At 40.7% G+C, this 19,188-nt stretch overlaps 1 protein-coding gene across 18 annotated transcripts in view; it reads right to left on the bottom strand.

Moving 5' to 3' along the window:
- Positions 1-1,143: 1,143 nt before the first annotated feature.
- SENP7 (SUMO specific peptidase 7) overlaps positions 1,144-19,188 on the bottom strand; it is a 46,085-nt gene continuing 28,040 nt past the window's right edge. For 16 of the 18 annotated variants that reach the window (XM_052795030.1, XM_052795024.1, XM_052795017.1 and 13 more), the window contains 11 exons: positions 18,271-18,533; positions 17,081-17,214; positions 15,725-15,841; positions 14,092-14,211; positions 11,809-11,901; positions 10,774-10,985; positions 10,292-10,344; positions 9,920-9,957; positions 9,616-9,684; positions 6,691-6,841; positions 1,144-1,394 (listed from right to left, as the gene is read on the bottom strand). In XM_052795030.1, the coding sequence (XP_052650990.1) occupies positions 1,257-1,394; positions 6,691-6,841; positions 9,616-9,684; positions 9,920-9,957; positions 10,292-10,344; positions 10,774-10,985; positions 11,809-11,901; positions 14,092-14,211; positions 15,725-15,841; positions 17,081-17,214; positions 18,271-18,533 (1,388 nt within the window). In that variant the 3' untranslated portion in view covers positions 1,144-1,256. Of the gene's footprint in view, positions 1,395-2,482; positions 2,548-6,690; positions 6,842-9,615; positions 9,685-9,919; positions 9,958-10,291; positions 10,345-10,773; positions 10,986-11,808; positions 11,902-14,091; positions 14,212-15,724; positions 15,842-17,080; positions 17,215-18,270; positions 18,534-19,188 lie in introns of all 18 variants that reach the window. The other 2 variants (XM_052795023.1, XM_052795029.1) reach the window with 2 other exon arrangements.

The raw sequence follows: 19,188 nt of genomic DNA, 5'->3' as shown, positions 1-19,188 counted from the left end.
ACCACTGTTTGAGGAAAAACTACGTAAGCATGTATTAAGACAACGATAAACTTGTGCTAGTTTACCAAATCAAGTCCGCATTCAAACACTCAAAATATTCAGGCATTTTCACCCAATTCTCCTGAGCAAGGTATAAATCCTGTTAGTCTTCTATGTAAATTACATATCTTAAAGACATATTATATATAACATAATGACCTTTTTGAATGAAAATGGCCTTATTTTTTCAGTAAAACACCTCAAACTTTTGGGTTTATTACGATCCTGGATTCAACGACGAAGACCAGCTTTTTTTTTAATCCCTTGCAGAGACTGGTGCTTTCAATGTCACAAATGTTTTCAAGCACAACCTGCTTGCCTTTCTAATGCAAGAGATGCCATAAGATTCACAGGAATAATTCCCCAAAATAAGGCTAATAGAATTAAAAATATACTGCCTACATGTATTGTATTGGCATGTACTTTGAGAGCAAGATTTCTTCTAAAATCAGAAAAGAAAAAAATTCATAAAAAAACACTTGGAAAAAAATCCACTCTCAACTTTAAAAGATTTCAGAGGTCACTCTCAAGCAGATGTCTTCCACTCATGGAAGTATATTTTTATGACGAAAATGCTAGGGAGGGAAAAAAATAAAAATGAAAAAAAAAAAAAAATCAAAACTCAGCAGCCTCAAATCTTGGCAGAATTTTTTGACACATGCAGACTACTTCTGTATATAATCAGAAACAAAACAAAAAATACATCTCTAAAGAGAATCAATATTAGATCCTTAAATTAAAACAATACATAGTATTCATTCTATCTGTATGAGCTGCAAAATTGAAGGGGACACAGTAGGGTCAAAATCCTGTCTTCAGGCCTGACTCCTACATCATCATCCATGTTTATATAGAATTGTAAAGAACAGGCTCCAAAAGATGCAAATATTTTTACATCCTTGTGGCACATACCTGTAACACAGCTTTCATATTCCAAGTAAAAATCAATTAGCAATCCATATGTATTAGCTTTAACTTACATATTTACACTTTTATCTACAACCTTCTCCTTTCCCCCCACAATTGCATTCTATGACCACACAACCCAAATGAAAAAAATTCTTTAAATAAATACACACTGAACAAACAAAATACTTCTTGTAGTTCTTTTTTTTTTTTTCTTCCTTGCAAGGCAGAAAAAGCCCAAATGCTGCTAAGCAGCGTTCCAGTTTCTTTATACAGCAATGTTCTTTGCCAGGTCTGGCTTATCAGATTTATTAGCTGCTGCTGCCACTATGCTGTTGAAAGTGCAGTTGCAAGATCAGGTCTCGAATTTCTTCTCTTTTGCTTCTGATCAGCTGACGAGGGAACCACTTCTCCAGATTCAGCGGCTGTTCAAAGTTAACTATGGGATTCTGGTAACAGAAAAAGGAGTATTTACAGCATTAATTTTCTAAAGCAACCTTCAAAAAGAATTTCAAGCCCTTCCATTACTGCTGAGACCAAGGAGGCACAAACAAGTTTCCATGAGACAGTGACAGGCTTCAAAGTCAAATTCCAGTTCCTCCATGATAATCACATACATATGTACCCTTACCACATGCTACTCATGGTAAACACCAAACAGGTTATCACCACTTCTCTAAGATATATCAGTATAAGAACATATTCAAGGCAGATTCCATGTATTCTGATATGATCAGACAGACTCTTGATATCTAACAATGGACAGATGCACTTTGGTCACAAAACACACACTTACAATCATACTATAGGGAAAGATCAAGCATACAGCAGTTAAGCATGCTGAGGCTTTGTTGCCTCAGACGTGTTTTTTTGTCATGAGCTGGTCTGTCTGATAGAAGACAACAAAGCAGCAAGAACACTGCTAGCAGTTTTAGCAGGACATGAGAAGGGGAGAATTCAGAACAAAATAGGACAGCAAATTGAAATGGCTGAGAGGTGCTGGCAGCTTTGGCAGTAAGACCACGCCACCACATCTGATTTGCCAAAGTCAATTTTTTTCTTCTTTCCCTCTTAATGTTTTTACCATGCTTATATTTCACCTTCTCCTTCCTTTGAATAAAGCAGTATATGATAAGCTGAAAAAGCAAAGCAAAAAACACATCATGATTTGCGGTCTATGAGCCCTGGTATGTTTAAGACAAATTACAACCACCTTGCTTCTGCAAGCAGAACATGATCCAACTGTTAGAGGATGGGCAGTTCAAAAGCACTGGTAAAGAATTTCATCTTTCACCTACACAAGAGCTCAACCCATCTATCATAGAATCACAGAATGGTTGAGGATTGAAGGAACTTCTGAAGTTCATCTGGTCCAATCCCCCTGCTCAAGCAGGGCCACCTAGAGCTGGTTGCCAGGACCATGTCCAGACAGCTTTTGAATATCTCCAAGGAGGGACACTCCACAACCTCTCTTGGCAAACTGTAGCAGCACTTGGTCACCCTCACAGTAAAAAAAAAAAAAAAAGCATTTCCTTACATTCAGAGGGAACCTCCTGTGTTTCAGTTTGCATCCATTGCTTCTTGTCCTGTCACTGGGCACCACTGAAAAGGGAAGGCTCTGTCCATTTTGCATCCTTTCTTCAGGGATTTGTACACATTGATAGGTTCCCCCCTGAGCCTTCTCTCAGAGTCAGAGCTCTCTCAACTTTTTCTCATAGGAGAGATGCGCCAGTACCTTAATCATCTTTGTGACCCTTTGCTGGACTTGCTCCAATAGCGCCATCTCTCTTTTACTGGGGAGACCAGAACTGGACACAGCACTGAGGAGAGGGGAAGGATCACCCCCCTCGAACTGCTGGCAACATCCCTCCTAACATAGACCAGGATACTACTAGCCGCCTTTGCCACAAGGACACACTGCTGGCTCATGTTCAACTTGGTGTCCACCAGGACCCTTAGGTCCTATTCAGCAAAGCTTCTTTTCAGCTGGGCAACCCCCAGCATATATTGGTGGCTGAGGTTGTTACTCCCTGGGCACAGGAGTCTACACTTCTTGTTGAACTTCATGAGGTTCCCATCAGCCCATTTTCCAGTGTCTCAAGGTCCCTCTGGATACCAGCATGACCATCTGGCATATCAGCCACTCCTCCCAGTTTTGTGTCATCTGTGAACTTGCTGAGGGTGCACTCTGCCCTGACACCCAGATCATTAATGAAGATGTTAAACAGGACCAGACCCAGTGTTGACTCCTGGGGTACACTGCTAATTACTGGCCTCCAACTAGACTGCCTGCCACTGATCACCAGCCTCAGGACCCATCCAGTCAGCCAGTTTTCAATCCAACTCACTGTCTGCTCATCCAGCCTGTACTTCATGAGCTTCTCTATGAGGATCTTACAGTGGACAGTGTCAAAGGCCTTGCTGAAGTCCAGGTAGACAATATCCACTTCTCTGCCCTCATCTACCAAGCCGGTCATTTCATCATAGAAGCTTATCAGGTTGGTCAAGCATGACTCCCCCCGCCCTTGTGAATCCATGATGACTACTCTCAATCCCCTTCTTGTCCTTCACATGTCTGGAAATGTTTTCCAGGATTAGTTGCTCCATCACTTTCCCAGGGATCAAGGTGAGGCTGATCAGCCTGTTGCTCCCCAGGTCCTCCTATCTGCCTTTTTTGAAGATAAGTGACACCTGCTTTCCTCCAGTTCTCTCCCAATTGCCATGATCGTTCAAAGATTAAGAGTGGTCTCACAACTATATCAGCCAGCTCCCTCAGCACTCATGGGAGCATCCCACTAGGGCCCACAGACTTATGAATGTCTAGTTTAAGTATTCCCTAGCTTGATCCTATTCCAGCAGGAGCATGTCTTCCTTGCTCCAGTCTTTTCCCCAGTCTCTAGGGCCTGGGAGTCCCGAAAGCCAGTCTCATTAGTAAAGACTGAGATGAAGAAGGCATTCAGAACCTCAGCCTTTTCCATGTTCTGTGTCACCAGGGCCCCTGCCCCATTCAGTGGTCAGCCCACATCTTCCCTAGTCTTCCTTTTGCTGTTTACATAATTGTAGAAGACCTCCTCATTGCCTTTGACGTCCCTTACCAGACTGAACTCCAATTGGGTTTGGCTTTCTGAATTACGTCTCTGTGTGCTTGCGCAGTGTCTCTATATTCCTCCCAGGTTACTTGTTCCTGCTTCTGTCTTCTGTATACTTCCTTTTTATGTTTGAGTTTTGCCAGGAGCTGCTCCTCTATCCATGCAGGCCTCCTGGCACCTTTGCTCAACTTCCTGCTTGTTTGGATGAACTGTTCTTTAGCTTGGAGGTGGTGTTGCTTGAACATCAACCAGTCTTCTTGGACCCCTCTTCCCTCCACAGCCTTATTGGATGGAACTCTTCCAAGCATATCCCTGAAGAGGCCTAAGTCCAGGCTTATGATCTTGCTTTTTGCCCTGCTCCTTCCTCTCATGATCCTGAACTCCACCATCTTATGGTCACTGCAGCCAAGGCTGCCTTTGACCTTTACATCCCCAACCAGACCTTCCTTGCTTGTATGTGGTCCAGCAGAGCACCTCTCCTCATTGGCTCCTCTAACACTTGGGTCAGGAAGCTGTCATTGATGCTTTCCCGGAACCTCCTGGATTGCTTATGTCCTTCTGTGTTGTCCCTCCAGCAGACATCCAGGTGGTTAAAGTGCCCCACAGGGCCCAGGGTCTGTGAAGATGAGGCTGCTTCTAGCTGTCTGCAGAAGGCCTCATCCACTTGTTCTTCCTGATCAGGTGGCCTACAGCAGATGCCCACTACTACATCACCCATACTAGTCTGCTCTTTAGTCACTACCCATAAGCTCTCATTTGGCTCTTCATCCAACCCTAGGCAGAGCTCCATGCATTCCAGGTGCTCTCTCACATTAAGAGCAACTACCTCCCCATCTTCCCAGCCTGTCCTTACTGAAGAGCCTGTATCCATCCATCACAGCACTCCAGTCACCTGAGCTATCCCACCACGTCCCCGTGATCTCAACAAGATCATAGCCCTGCAACTGCACACAGATCTCTAATTCCTCATATTTATTCCCCACGCTGTGTGCATTAGCGTACAGGCACTTTGGAATGGCAGTCTGTTCTACTGCAGAAGAAAAACCTGTCCCCTGCCCAAGGCCTCTGTTCTGGGTTTGTGTGGCATGGGTTTTTTTTTGGTAGCGAGGGAGGGGCCGCAGGGGTGGTTCCTGTGAGAAGCTGCTAGAAGCTGCCCCGGCTCCAAGTTGGACCTGCCTCTGGCCCAGGCCGACCCAACTGGTGACAGTGGTAGCACCTCTGGGAGAACATTTAAGAAGGGGAACCGGTAGTGAGTAGGGGGATTGGAATGTGAGAGGAACCGCTCCATGGGTACCGAGGTCAGTGAGGAAGGAGGGTGAGGAGGGGCACCGGAGGAGGGGATGCCCCTGCAGCCCGTGGTGAGACGGCAGGCTGTGTCCCCCCCAGCCCATGGAGGTGAACGGTGGAGCGGAGGCTCCCGAAGATGGCCGTGACTCCATGGGAAAGCCCGCGCTGGAGCAGTTTGTGACTGAAGATCAGCCCGTGGAAAGGACCAATGCCAGGGGAGTTTGTGAGGAACTGCAGCCGGCGGAAAGGACTCACGTTGGAGAAGTTCATGGAGGACTGTCTCCCGTGGGAGGGACCCCATGCTGGAGCAGGGGTCAGGTGAGGAGTCCTCCCCCTGAGGAGGAAGGAGCGGCAGAGACAAGGTGTGGCGAGCTGACCCCAACCCCCATCCCCTGGAGAATCGGGAGTGGAGTTGAGCTGGGAAGGAGGGAAGGGTTGGGGGAAGGTCTTCTAAGGTTTGGGTTTACTTCCTAATATCCTTGTTTTCATTTGATTGGTAACAAATGAAATTGATTTTGTTTCTTCCCCAAGTTGAGCTTGTCTTTTGCCTGTGACCATAAGTGGTGAGTGACCCCTCCCTGTCCTTATCTCGACCCACGAGCCTGCCTTTATATTTTCTCCTCATCACACTGTGGCCGGGGATGGGCCAGTGAGTGAGTGGCTGCGTGGTGCTTTGTTACCGGCTGGGCTTAAACCACAACAGCCCCACACAAGGTTTTCCATGCACAGGACTCATGTATAAGCATCAAACAAGTACAGCCATTCAAAGGACAGAGCAAGAGGGCACTGCACTGATCAGGGGAAAAAGAGTTGGGAACACCCTAAAAGACAGCGCCCGAAGCCCAGCATCTGCAGATATTTAAAGGCATGTGCTGAACAGAAGAGAGAGGCTCCCTTAGCTCTGTGCATACACTTTCAAGGATTGCCCCCTCCCTCTTTCTGCAGAAGCTGCTGCTTGCAGAGCCAGTCAAAGGCCAATGCACAAGCTGACCAAAGTTTTAAAGGCTACAAGAAGAGATGCACAGAAAAGATGCCTTTGTAACATCTGTAGGCCAGAAATGTGTAAACTAAATAGACTCCAAATACATCCAAATAGTTAGGGATATTGAATGTGTCAATGTAAAAGCAGCATTAAACTACAAGGACAGAAATATTTGCCAACAAACACAGATGAGAAACCGTCTGTGCTCCAGATACAGAGACCCCTGCCACTACTTCAAGAATGGGTTTTATCTCTTCTTCCTCAAATGGCTTTGACACTTTTGAGGCTGAGCATCACAGATTTTTCTGTCTGGCTATTTCCCTCAGAAACAGTTTTTTTGGGTTTAAGGTAATTTTGGGGAAAGGGGAAGGTAGTTTCTATTTGTACCTGGAAGAAGCTTTCCACATATTGCAGTAAATAGACTCCACAATCACTGCTGTTATCTTGTTTAGGCACTCTGGGACACAGGTCAATCATTGTTGATTTATTGAATTCTCGATGCGTTTTTCGTTTAGCTTCCCATTCCACTTCAAGGTACCTACAAAAGAAGGCAAACAGATTAAATACTTGAGAAATAACTCCCAAGCTCAATGCATTTTGGTATACTATTCAATATTGTTCTGGAGCCGACCAAAAAGTTAAATAGCTTTAACCAATTTCTTTCACAGAATCTGTCAAAGAAATTCATATGGGGAAGAACACAGTTTTCACTATCCAATATTCTCTCACACTCAGGGGCATCTCTCCCACATAACATGCAATATACAAAACAGAAAGATGCATGACATAATTTAAAAACGGTTATTTGTGCTGAGTTTCTTCAAGCTATTATGATACCAGGACATTTTTAAACCTTATCTAAAGGAAGAACTCAAGTAATCTTTCTTGGCTATCACACAGATTTCTCCTGGGTTCATCCTCAGAGGCCAGTAGTGGTTTTTTAACCTAAGCAAACCGTTAAAAAAACCTTAGAATTCACCTTACAAACAACTTCAGTTACAATTGCACCAATATAACCCTTGCAACCTACTAGAGTACAAGGTATATAAAGACTTGTTAAAAACGTTAAGGGATCACTTCTTTAATGATTACAACTTATTTATTATCAGGCTTTTCCATTGCTCTTGTGTTTCAGTAGCAACACACTGATGCTACATTCTGTGATGGGCACTAATTTTGAAGATGAGATTGAAAGCATAACAGTCTGATTTTCAAAGGCAACAGCTCCCTATACTTTTCTGCTGACTTTCATCAGAGTTGCAAAGGCTTAGGGCTACATAAGGTCTGACTTTATGGAATAAAAAAAATATATACATTAAGTCAGACCTTGTGTTTGATTTCTAAAAGCCCCAAGTTCTTGCATTTCTGAGACTAAAAATACATATAAAACACCCAAAACAGCTTTTGGGGAAAATGGTAACTGTGAAAAGAAGGCAAACATGAAACAATTCAAAGATGAAGACAGTTCAGTGAAGCACATTCCCTAGAAACTGCAAGAACCTATGACTGTAGACTTTATAATTAATTTGTTCAAACCTGACCACTGCCCAAAACACAACAAAAATCAACTCAAGGAAAGAAGAGGTCACGGAACCGCTGCATCAGTTTCCTTAAACTTCCACTTTCATGGTGTAACTGCAAATTGAAGGAATAAGATGTCTGCTTCCCAAACTTCCCTGGTCTCACAACTCCATAAATCACCCCTTTGTTTTTTGACTTTTTATCATGGTTTAACCTCAGCCAGCAACTAAGCACCACGCAGCCGCTCACTCACTCCCCCATCCCACCCAGTGGGATGGGGGAGAAAATCAGGAAAAGAAGTAAAACTCGTGCGTTGAGATAAGAATGGTTTAATAGAACAGAAAAGAAGAAACTAATAACGATAATGATAACACTAATAAAATGACAACAGTAATAATAAAAGGATTGGAATGTACAAATGATGCGCAGTGCAATTGCTCACTACTCGCCAATCGACACCCAGTTAGTCCTCGAGTGGCGATCCCCCGCCCCCACTCCCCCCAATTCTTATACTGGATGTGACATCACATGGTATGGAATACCCCTTTGGCCACTTTGGGTCAGCTGCCCTGGCTGTGTCCTGTGCCAACTTCTTGTGCCCCTCCAGCTTTCTCGCTGGCTGGGCATGAGAAGCTGAAAAATCCTTGACTTTAGACTAAACACTACTGAGCAACAACTGAAAACATCAGTGTTTTCAATATTCTTCGCACACTGAACTCAAAACATAGCACCGTACCAGCTACTAGGAAGACAATTAACTCTATCCCAACTGAAACCAGGACACTTTTCATGACATCTCTCTGAACTCCAGGAAACCTCCCTCTCTGGAATTTCAACCCCAGGAGTAGCTCAAAGCATAGAGCACTAAGTTAATACATCCCACAAAGATTTAAAAATAAAAAAAAAATTGCTATTTCATTCTTTCTCCCAAGACACACATGGTGGGGAGGCCTCTCTATTTAGGGAAAAGGTGGTTTCACAAAAATTTTTGATTCTCATCTAATTCTCACATAGTATTTTGAAGAATTTACTTTTACAAGAAAGAGGTACTATTTGGTTTACAGATTTTTGTTCCTTTCAGTGAAGTGAATACAACAGAGAACAAAAAGAACAATTCTGTTTAGCCTCAAATATTTAATATTAGCAACTTTTTAAAAAGTTGTTGATAGATGTTAAAGTCATTAGGAGCATGTAAAAGTACTGAAAAGTTGGAAGACATTCTTCTAATACTTACATACTTATCACGTAAAAGACTGAATATATTTTTACTCTCACTTTTCAAAACAAATAATACCATTCCGATATAACTACAGTGACACATCAAGCTTTTAGACAGCTTCAGTCTAGTTTCTACTTCTTTGCACATAGGTAGGAGTGGATTTAACACCGTAATTCTGTAAGCTCCATCAAAAAAATGAAGATCAGCCCTTTGGAAAATTAATCATTTACATTTTGAAGTATTAATTTTAAAGAATCTCTTTTTCTACCCTTAAAAACACCCTCCATTACTGAACTGGAGGGCATACCCCCCCCGCCCTGTTTGTTTTTTGTTTTTTTTTTTTCAATTTCAAAAAGACTGTCCACTTTACAATTTTTGCATTATATCTGGGCTGTAGAACAAAGACAGGCTTTTCACACAAGCCTCTGTATTGCAATTACAATTTTCTTTGTTGTGACTCTTTATGGATTTTTCTTCAGTGTTAGAAATGTACACCTTTACAGAGAAAAGATTTTGAACATAGAAATATGACCAGCATCTCTTGCTAATAAATAGAAACCGTAGTTACTTACTCTCTCAAAACCTGAACTGTTTTCTGCACAGAACCAGCTTTCAAAGAATCTAAGATGAGTATACAAGGCCTGTACACAACAAAAACAAACAAAAAAATCATTGTAGTCTTTCATTACCAACACTACTGAAGCAAATATTTTGTTTGAATACAGCTTAACAACAGCACCGATATCTGAACAAACGTGGGGAAAAAAAAAATGGACAAGTCCCTACAGCTGTGGCTTTATGACAAACAACTGGATTACTGCAGAATTTCTTAATATAATTTAATGATACAACATTAGTATGAAAACAGAAACATACCTTTTACAAATCTGCCTTTTGGAATTACTCAGGGAGATCTGGGAGAAGAGAAAATAAAAATAACCTTAAAAGAAACTACAACAATTATAAACTCAAATGTCTTCACAGATTTAAAGGTAAAGCCAGAGAGGTTCCCACTTGAGAAAGGGAGAGACTGATAAATAATTTTTAAAAACACGTGAAAGCATAGCATAGGCAACATAGGTAGGCAAAGGAGGACTTCAGGCTAATTCAAAATGCCTTGCACATGCTCCGGGCCACAAAACATCGACAGCTACTGCAAAAAAGATGATGCAAAATCCCTTGGTCAAGTCTCAGAGCCTTCAGAAATAGAGTAATACGTTTCCTCTGTCAGTACAAAAAGGCACTTACTTTAGAAATACCTGAATCCAGAACTGAAGCAGAAGCAGCAATTTCATTGCCACCTAGTACAAAAGAACAAACTTTTAAAAGTCTTAAGAAAGTATTTCCTAACTGAAATATTTTCATTTTCAAATTCACTATTATTAGTATTCAAAATACGATAGTGAAGTATAAACTAATTTTGATTCCCTTCTGAATGTGCAAATAGCAGTTACCGAGGGCCGGCCTTCCTGATAAAATTCTTACTGAAATCCAAGAACTTTCCACTCATGATGGGGTCTGAGCCACTGATTTTACATGTCCCTTACAGTATTTTCCAGAGTTGCAGACAAGAATGCAGTGCAGTCCTTGCTATGCATGGTAATACAAAAACTTACTACATCAATCTTGATGTGAAAGATACTTTTTAAGACATCATACCCCTCATTCAAGAATTACGACACTATTAGAACTGTATATGGCTTGACATAGTTTTCTTCTACATTACCTACCTTTTGAGAATAAACTTCTGTTAGCATCCATTTCTTCTTCATCCTTGCAGTTACCAGGAAAGGCCAACACTGAATCAGTTCTACTGTTCTCACTCTCTGACCGAAGCGGAGACTGTTGAGGCTGGTGATGCAATGAATTCTGATGGGGACACTCCTCATACACAGCTTCTTCTAACCAAGGAAAACAGATAACTGCAATGTACCAATGAGACCTGCCCAGCAGTGGGGAGAGGGGGGAAAAAACGTCAAAACTGTATAACATTTGGTTCTGAAAAGGATATGAAAAGTTTTTATAACATCGAGAGCTCGTGGACAACTGTTCCATGACACATAACCATCGTTGCCATGTTCCTTCATGGCATCTCATACTAATCTTCTCACTTGTTTTTTACTTTGCCTTGTGGCATAACAGCAAAAATAAGTATCAATTCCTTTAAAAAACCCCAACAAACCCACCACAGCAATTTATCAGCGTCTCATCACCCATCCCACACTGTAAAAAAAAGAAAAAAAAAAAAAGAAAAAAAAGTAATAAAATAATCTGTGATGGTGATCCCAGTTTGGAATATAGCTGAAGGTATGGCATGCCTCTAGCCTCATCTCTTTCAGCAGTTGTTTTGCATACGTAACTCTCAGTGACTATTCAGTTTTACTGGAGTTTCCATGTGCAGGCCAGTTATTCAACCAGGCCAAAGGCACAGACCATGAAGTACTACTCCTGATCCATTAACACAATGTGTACTTAAGTGCACAGGAATCATCACAATGACACACAAATTACTTTGAAAAATACATAAAAGCAATTTTCAGTAAAACAAAAAACAAAGATGAAAAGTTTACAGAAGACAACTAAATAAGAAGTTTAACTTTTGAAGAGACTTCAAAATAATTCATTCCACACCCGTTACTTCTTCAAAATCTAACGTGTTCATTTCCAATGATCCCAGGTTACAGCCATAAATCTTTTTATCACCACAACATTCAAACATTTACATTTTAAATATCAGAAAGGGCGTCTAAAACACATAGACTTACTCCTCATTCACAGGCACAAAGATATAATCTTTACTGAAGATGTTTATATGACGAGTCCATGTTCTTACTCTTCTGTGTCTTCTCTGTGCCGCTCTGCAGAAACAAAATGACAAATGTTGTTCAGATTTGTTCTTTTTAGTTAAAGCAAGGTATAGGGATTAGTACTCCTATATCTTCCCAATCCCTCAATGGGTTTTTCATTTACTCTTGAAACTTCCCCAACAGAGAAAAAAAATAAATAAGCACACCATTAAGCCCAAGTGACTAACGAGCCATTTCCAAACCATCTTAAACTCTTATGGCAAAAATCATCCATAGATTTGAAAGGATTTCTTGCAGTTATTTATCCAGTAATTATTATTTACTACACTAAATGCAAAAATCTCATCTAAACACCAGTGTAAAAACAGATCTATAGCAATCTACGAACATCCATGAAATTAAACTTCACAGTACCACTTTTGAAGGTCTGTCTAAACAACCTTATCTTTTGAAGGAAAAAGCAAAATGCCTTGCACAGATAGGGTCACGCAACACACCTCTAGCAAAGCCAGAACTGAAACAGATTCCCTCCAGTCCTGACCTTTAAATGCTGGAGCACATTTCATTTCCAGTCCTACAGACATAAAGCATGAGGACAGGATACTAGGAGAACAAGAAAAATTTGGAAAGAAACCTAAATTTAGATTTTCAACTTTCTTAGTTTGCACAAGCTGAAATAGAAACCAACGGTTCATAGAACTTTGCTCCAATATGATCTGAAAGCAAAATTCACTCTAGTAGGAGACATCCCTATTACCATTCTGATTCCATCCTGATCTGTGATGAAGAAACAAACTTCAGTGTAGGAGGAACAGGAGAAAAAGAGTAAGGAATGAAAAGCAGGCTGCTGTGGGACTCTGCATGGGCCAGCAGTAAGTGAAGACTTGCTGCAAACTCCCTCTGCTCCGTGACTCTAGAAGCACTGGGAACTTAAAAGGGGAACACATGTTTGCAACCTGTGAAAGCACCTATAGAAGGAGCTTTCTCAATCTACTGCCTAAGCAGTGTGAAGAAAGGTAAGCAAAGGGTCTTTAAGTTAAATAGCTACATCAGTTGAGATTAATTTCATTTACAACAGTACAGAGCCCTCTTTTCCACTGTTCCCACAGAAACAAACAATACCCAAACCACCTGTAATCACCAGGTAAATATCTAAGCCCAAACACAAAACTAGAATTTCCAAAGCTATTTCCTGATCTGGAGCAGCTACAGTCCTTGAATTAAGAGTGCCATTCCAGTTCCTCAAGAAGGTTACGGATCAGCCTTGTAAAAGGAATCAGATCAAGGCACAACAGCATTCTTAACACAGATAATTTGTCTCCACCTCAGAACACTGAAGGTCAGAAGACGTAAAACGATGGAAGACATTCTCTCAAGCACGGCTCCTTGAATTTTTGAGACATCTTTGACATTATTACAGAAGTTGCATTTTTTTCCCTTTAACATAGCTTTCACCCAGCAGTGACTGTAACACAAACAAGATAGCACACCTCTTTGTGCAGGTGGCCTTGTTTGCCAGTAGAATGAAAAACCTGGGGACTTCATGGATAACAGAAGAAAAATCACTTCAGAGAGAAACAGAAAAAAAGAAAAACTTTCATAAGCTGAATGATGAAAACAAAATGAAAGTTGCTGTTCCACTCTCAAACATCAGTGTTGAGAAGGAACAGAAAGTGTGCTAGGGATGATCCTACCCTTTGTACAGTCTTAACTGGAAACACAAAGTGATACAGGGTTCTTGAGCTGTTAGTGGTACCTTTTTGTGAAACTCTCCAATTCCAGCGTGCTCAAGTGTTAAAAACCAAATGTGTAAACTTGGTGCATAAGAAAATTTTCTTACTAAAATTTGGACAACAATTTATTACCAATATGTAAAATGAAATATGTGGTAAATTTAAAAATATCTTTAGAAGTGCAGTTTCTTAAAATGATGCATACCTTGCAAAACTCTAAGTTTATAACAAAAAGATCAAAATACATAAATAATTGTCTGAAGTAAGGATTCAGATAAATCTGAAGAGAGGTGATAACATTGTCCTTCATATTCAGTATGAATCACATGTAGGTGTTAATGAAAAACACCAGAATGCTTAAATTTTGAATTACGACATTTAACCCCTAATCCTTTGGAGAACACTGATTACTATTTTATGTGCTAATTAGGAGATGATCTGCAGAACTTCCAAGTGGCATCAATAGATAGCTTATTTCTGGTCATAAAGGCATCTAAAATGAACTTACGAAACTTTGAGATCCCCCTCAGAGTTTTTTTCTGTCCTGGTCAGGCACTTATAGAAGAAACTGCTAAAAACGTGCGTACGGTCGGCAAGATGTTTTGGCACCTTCTCCAACAACAGGTATCTACCAAAGAAAAAAGGAGGAAATTATTAAATTCCTTTTCTAGAAAGTACCATTACTGTTAAAAAAGAAGGACAATTATTTTAATGAATTATCATACTCGGGTTATGTTTACTATCGGTTGCCTTCACAGCCGCTAGGCATGCCAAACTTTTCTCTCTATCTTCAATATGCATAAGGGTGGGCATCATCAGAGTACGTAACAGCCAATCAACTACTAAGAATGCAGTTATTATTGCAAATTTGCGCTCCAGTTTTAATGCTTCTGAATTTATTTTTAGAGTTAGGTTTCTAGCCCTTGCCATTAAGACAGGCTTGAAAACCTAACCAAGTATAAACCTATGGAGCATTATACTGCATATACAAAAAGCATAGAACATGTCAGTACTAGAAATTGTCCATTTTACTTCTACATGTGAAAGTTAAGACAAATATTCTGCAAGTACTCATTCTGTATGATTTTACTGTTGATCATTTTACTATAAACATCAGGTTGAGTGTTTATTCTGTCATCCTAGAAGGCCAAAACTCTCATAATTGCAGTCATCCTACACAAGGTGCCTCCAGCTTCACCCGATGACTTGGGCAACAGTCATACATTAAACAGCTTGCAACACAATGAAAACTGAGAATGTGGGAAGTCTAACAAATTTAAAAAGCAGAGGAGTTTCTGCAATGATTGCATTAAATTCCTTTATTCAGATCTTCCTTTTCTGATGAGGTGAAACCACAGCTATTGAGAGGACCACGCTGCATGATTTATTTCTAGTTTAGAGCAAAATACAGGGGGCTTTGCTGTAAAACCACATTGAAACACTCTGGTACACGTTTCCTTTCCCATTCCTCTAGACAAGAAGTTTTAACTGGCTTCCTATTGCTCACAGTTACTGCAGCCATGCTGGATGCCAAGCAAAATGTAATTCTTGCAAGCAACCTTCAAAAGAGCCAGAATTCTACTTAGATTTAAGTCAGCACAGGATAAATAAACCTCAGCTTTAGGGAATGGTGGCCCACAATGCCAGTTCTGGAAAACTTGCTTTCACAAGCAACTTCAGCAGGATGGCATGAAGCAAGTAAGCCAAGCACAACTTCCTCAAGAAGTATTAGCTGTGTTCCTTTCTGCAGGAGCTGTGCATCAGACGAATTCCTGAACTCTTGCACAGAATAGCAGAGGATGCTCCACTTCATGCACACTTAGTAAATAAACTACTAGTACAGACCCTCTATACTTTGTTCAACTGCCTGCTTAAAACTGCTCAGCCCTTTCTGTTCTGTGAGGTTGCCAAGAAGCTTTTTTTCCCCCAGCTATTCTGTCTGGATTATATCACAGCCCTTTAGAGGAACAAGAATGAAATTGAAACAAATGAAACTGCTGAGAATACACAAAAGCTTTAAAAATGTCCAACTGTTACTTCTGAAATTGTCATATCATATTTAGTGACCAACATTTACAGTAACATTCAAGTTCAGATCAAGTCCCAGAAAGAAGGGTACAATTAAGGCTGTGATTACTTACTTAAGATAGAAATCAATTATGACATCATTGAGAAACTCTCCGTATTCTAAGCACTCTAGGTCTTCTCTTGTGACTCCCAGTCCTCCTTTTGCAGGTGGAGGTGGATAAACAATTAAACTAGAAAATACAAATCACATTATAATAGTGACAAACTGTGTTTTACATTACATTCTTCTTAGTATGGCTGTTACACATGCAGAAGATTTTCTTAAAAACCTGTTAAAATTGGTAGTTCTCAAAACTTGACTAACTCAAAAGCCATTTACCATTTTTTCCTCCAATAGTTAAGTGTTATAAAAGAAATATGCACCCCAATGCACACTGAAATTTTGAGAAAAACTTTTGAAAAGGAGATTATTTTTTACCTTAATCTTGTTTTTCTATTTTTTTATAAAAGTAATTGACAAATGGCTATATAAAATGGGATGGAACACTAGAGGGCATATTCTTAGATGAATGTACAGTGATTTTCTATTCATTAGGACTCCAACAAGGACTCTCACGTTTCCAAGCAAACTTTGGTTTATGCACCATGCAGCATATGTCCTGTAAGTGGTTTAAAACCGCCCAAGTTACCTCTAATGCTAGTATTTAAAATGTATTTTAAAACATTTAGATTAACAACCATATTATTTAACTGGAACCATGAACTGAGCAATTTTTGCTGCTGCAGAAACAAACCCAACTGCTATACTCTCAGTAAAAACAGTGACGGCAAAAGGCAAGAGTTCTTAAAAGCCATTTACTTCACTAATGTTTGCTGTACTAGAAGTATGAGCACTAACAGGCTAGTGCAGACAGAACTGATGCATGTCAGCACTCTCCTAATATCTTGCTGCATTACACATCTATGGGTTCTCATTTTCTAATGTCTTTTGTTAACCAAGCTCCTGTACTGACTAGTAAATTGTATGACAAACTAGTTATAAATAGATTGAGTGTGACAGAACAGTGAAATGAAACATTGTTTAGATTAAAAAAAAAAAAGGCTTAGCTTAAATTAGCAACAGTTTTGCTGTGATATGGACTTAGATGGACACTCACACAGGCCATGAGGGCCCTACTACCCCACTGATGCATTCATGATATGAGCTTGTAGTCACAGTTCAGGTATTCTCTAATTTCTGTGAGATTTTCTGTCATCCTGTAACACATCCATTTTGTCTGTTAACTATTAGGATGGAAACAGGAATAACTACGTTCAAGCTTGGTGATATTTTAGATTTCTAGAGCATCTTTCACACAACACTTACAAATCAACTAGAGAATGGTAGTTAAGCCAGGGCTTTTATTCCAGCAATTTGTTTATTCAATTTGTTTTATTTTCACCTTCTCATTTATATGAAATATACTTACTTCTTAACTGCTCCGGTTTCTCTTACTTCTTTCCATTCTTCATTCAGTACAGAGGACAGAGAGATTGAATAACAACCACTATTCTGCTTATTTGTGAGGGTATAACTGGGCCTGGCCACTTTTGGTTTTGATTCCTACCAGAAAAAATCCAAACAATAATAATAGTAAAAAGCATTATACAGCTTGATATGTAAAACAGAACACACAAAAACCAAACCTGAAGCCCACAGGAGTACCCTGCAACACTGAAGAAGAATCTTGCTGGAGAGCAGAAATGTAAACATCAGTATTTAGGCAAACGTGCCACTGCTCAGACAATACTAAAGTTATGTCCCTTTTAAAATGATGACAGGTCTTCATCTGTTCATAACCTCTCTCTAAAACTGTTTAAGCATTATTCAGTCAACTGACACAGAATTGGTTTTGGAGAAGAAACAGGACCTGAAAGGATGGAGACAAGTATCAGACTGTCTTACTAGGAGCTGCGTACGCTTGGAAGGTTTGAAAATCTAGTTCTTAACAATCTGCCTAAAAATGATAGAGGTTTGAACTGGCTGACTCAATTTTTATGTTTCCAGTTTCATAGCCAGATTGATCTCTTGTCTCTGTGCTTTTTCCTGATGGGAACAAACATACGTAATTTCTGAAGTGACAATGATGTGGGGTTGGGTTGAGACATTTACTCCTCAGAGGGAGCTGTATTAACACATTAACTTGCATAGCCCCATCTCCCCAGTGGTCTTAGGAATTGTTTAGCATTTCAGGCTGTGGAGCCCACAAGAATGTCTAGAGGTGTCTAGAACTAGCAAGATACAACAGCTCCTCCTCTGCTGCACCCCTTCACTTCCAGCTCAACTAAAAAATGGCTCCATCACTCATTACTTGATTAACTCCCAACTTGCTGCCCTGGAGACACCACAAGGGCAGGAAATCCCTGTGGTTCTAGGCATACACAACCGTGAGTCAACCTAAAGCTTCAGTATTTGCCACTTACTGATGAGGTCTATACACTATCCCTCCATGGACACATTCTAGCTTACTGCAAATCTTGCCCCACTGTGAGAGAGAAATAACAAACATGACTCATTTTTTTTTGAGCTATGGATTAAGAAAGAAGGCTGATCTAAAATGTACTAGAATGCGTGAATGCCAACAGGTGGTGATGAATCAAGCAACAGCTATACACTAACCTGAACTGCAGGCTCATGAGCACCTGAGATATTCTCTTTTGGCATACATTGCTTTAGTAGATCCTTACTGTAACTCATAAAAGAGCTCTCTTCAGGAGAAAGGTCCTTAAACAAGGGTAATGCTTGCTTCAAAGACAAAAACTCAAGGAGGTCTGGTGCTCTGTTCTTCTTGCTCACACCTGTAATCAATTCAGTCAGTCTGTCTTCTTCCCATTCTGTGAGTGGTTGGGACAGTTCAAGAAATACAAATTCACTAGATTTGGCTGGAAAAAGGACAGAATGGATAGTATTAACTATTAGGTTATGCGATAAAAACTTGTCTGCACACCCACAAAGGAGCAGAGAGACAACAGCAGGAGGGGGAGCCCAAATAATACCCTCCCATGCCATCAAAGGGGCCATCGGCCCACCAAAGGCCCACCTCCACAAGCCCAGAGGAGCACAGAGGCACGACGGCAGGCAGAAACCTGAACTAAGGACTGGGAGGAAGGGACGCCGGGTCTGGGCCCTTCCCAGGGCTGTCCCAGGAGAGCCTCAGCCCCAGGGTCCAGACCTGAAACCCATCAAGATGAGTCAACGCCAGAGCACCTTTTGGACTGAGGAGGAGTTGCTGCCGAGGTGTACGGCACATATCATGGGATGCAGGGGAAGAGCACAGTACTTATTATGGGACGTTTAAGGGAATAACCAAAGGCAGGCAAAGGGAACCATTTAGGTGACTTGGGCAGGAACAAGCATGGGAAAGTAGAGGGCTAAGGGCATAAAAAGAACCAGTTGCATCTAAATACTTTGCTGGTCAATACACTTGTCTGGCCATGCCAGACAGTCTGTTCTGTCTTCTTATTAAATTCCTTTCTAACTCTCTCTTGGGTGAGGGACTCTCTATTTGGTGTGTATGGGGGTCTGCCTGCAGCAATG

The sequence above is a fragment of the Harpia harpyja genome, chromosome 8 (genome assembly GCF_026419915.1).
Source record: "Harpia harpyja isolate bHarHar1 chromosome 8, bHarHar1 primary haplotype, whole genome shotgun sequence".
In the NCBI taxonomy this organism is placed as follows: Eukaryota; Metazoa; Chordata; class Aves; order Accipitriformes; family Accipitridae; genus Harpia; species Harpia harpyja.
This window is presented reverse-complemented; position numbering and strand designations above follow the sequence as displayed.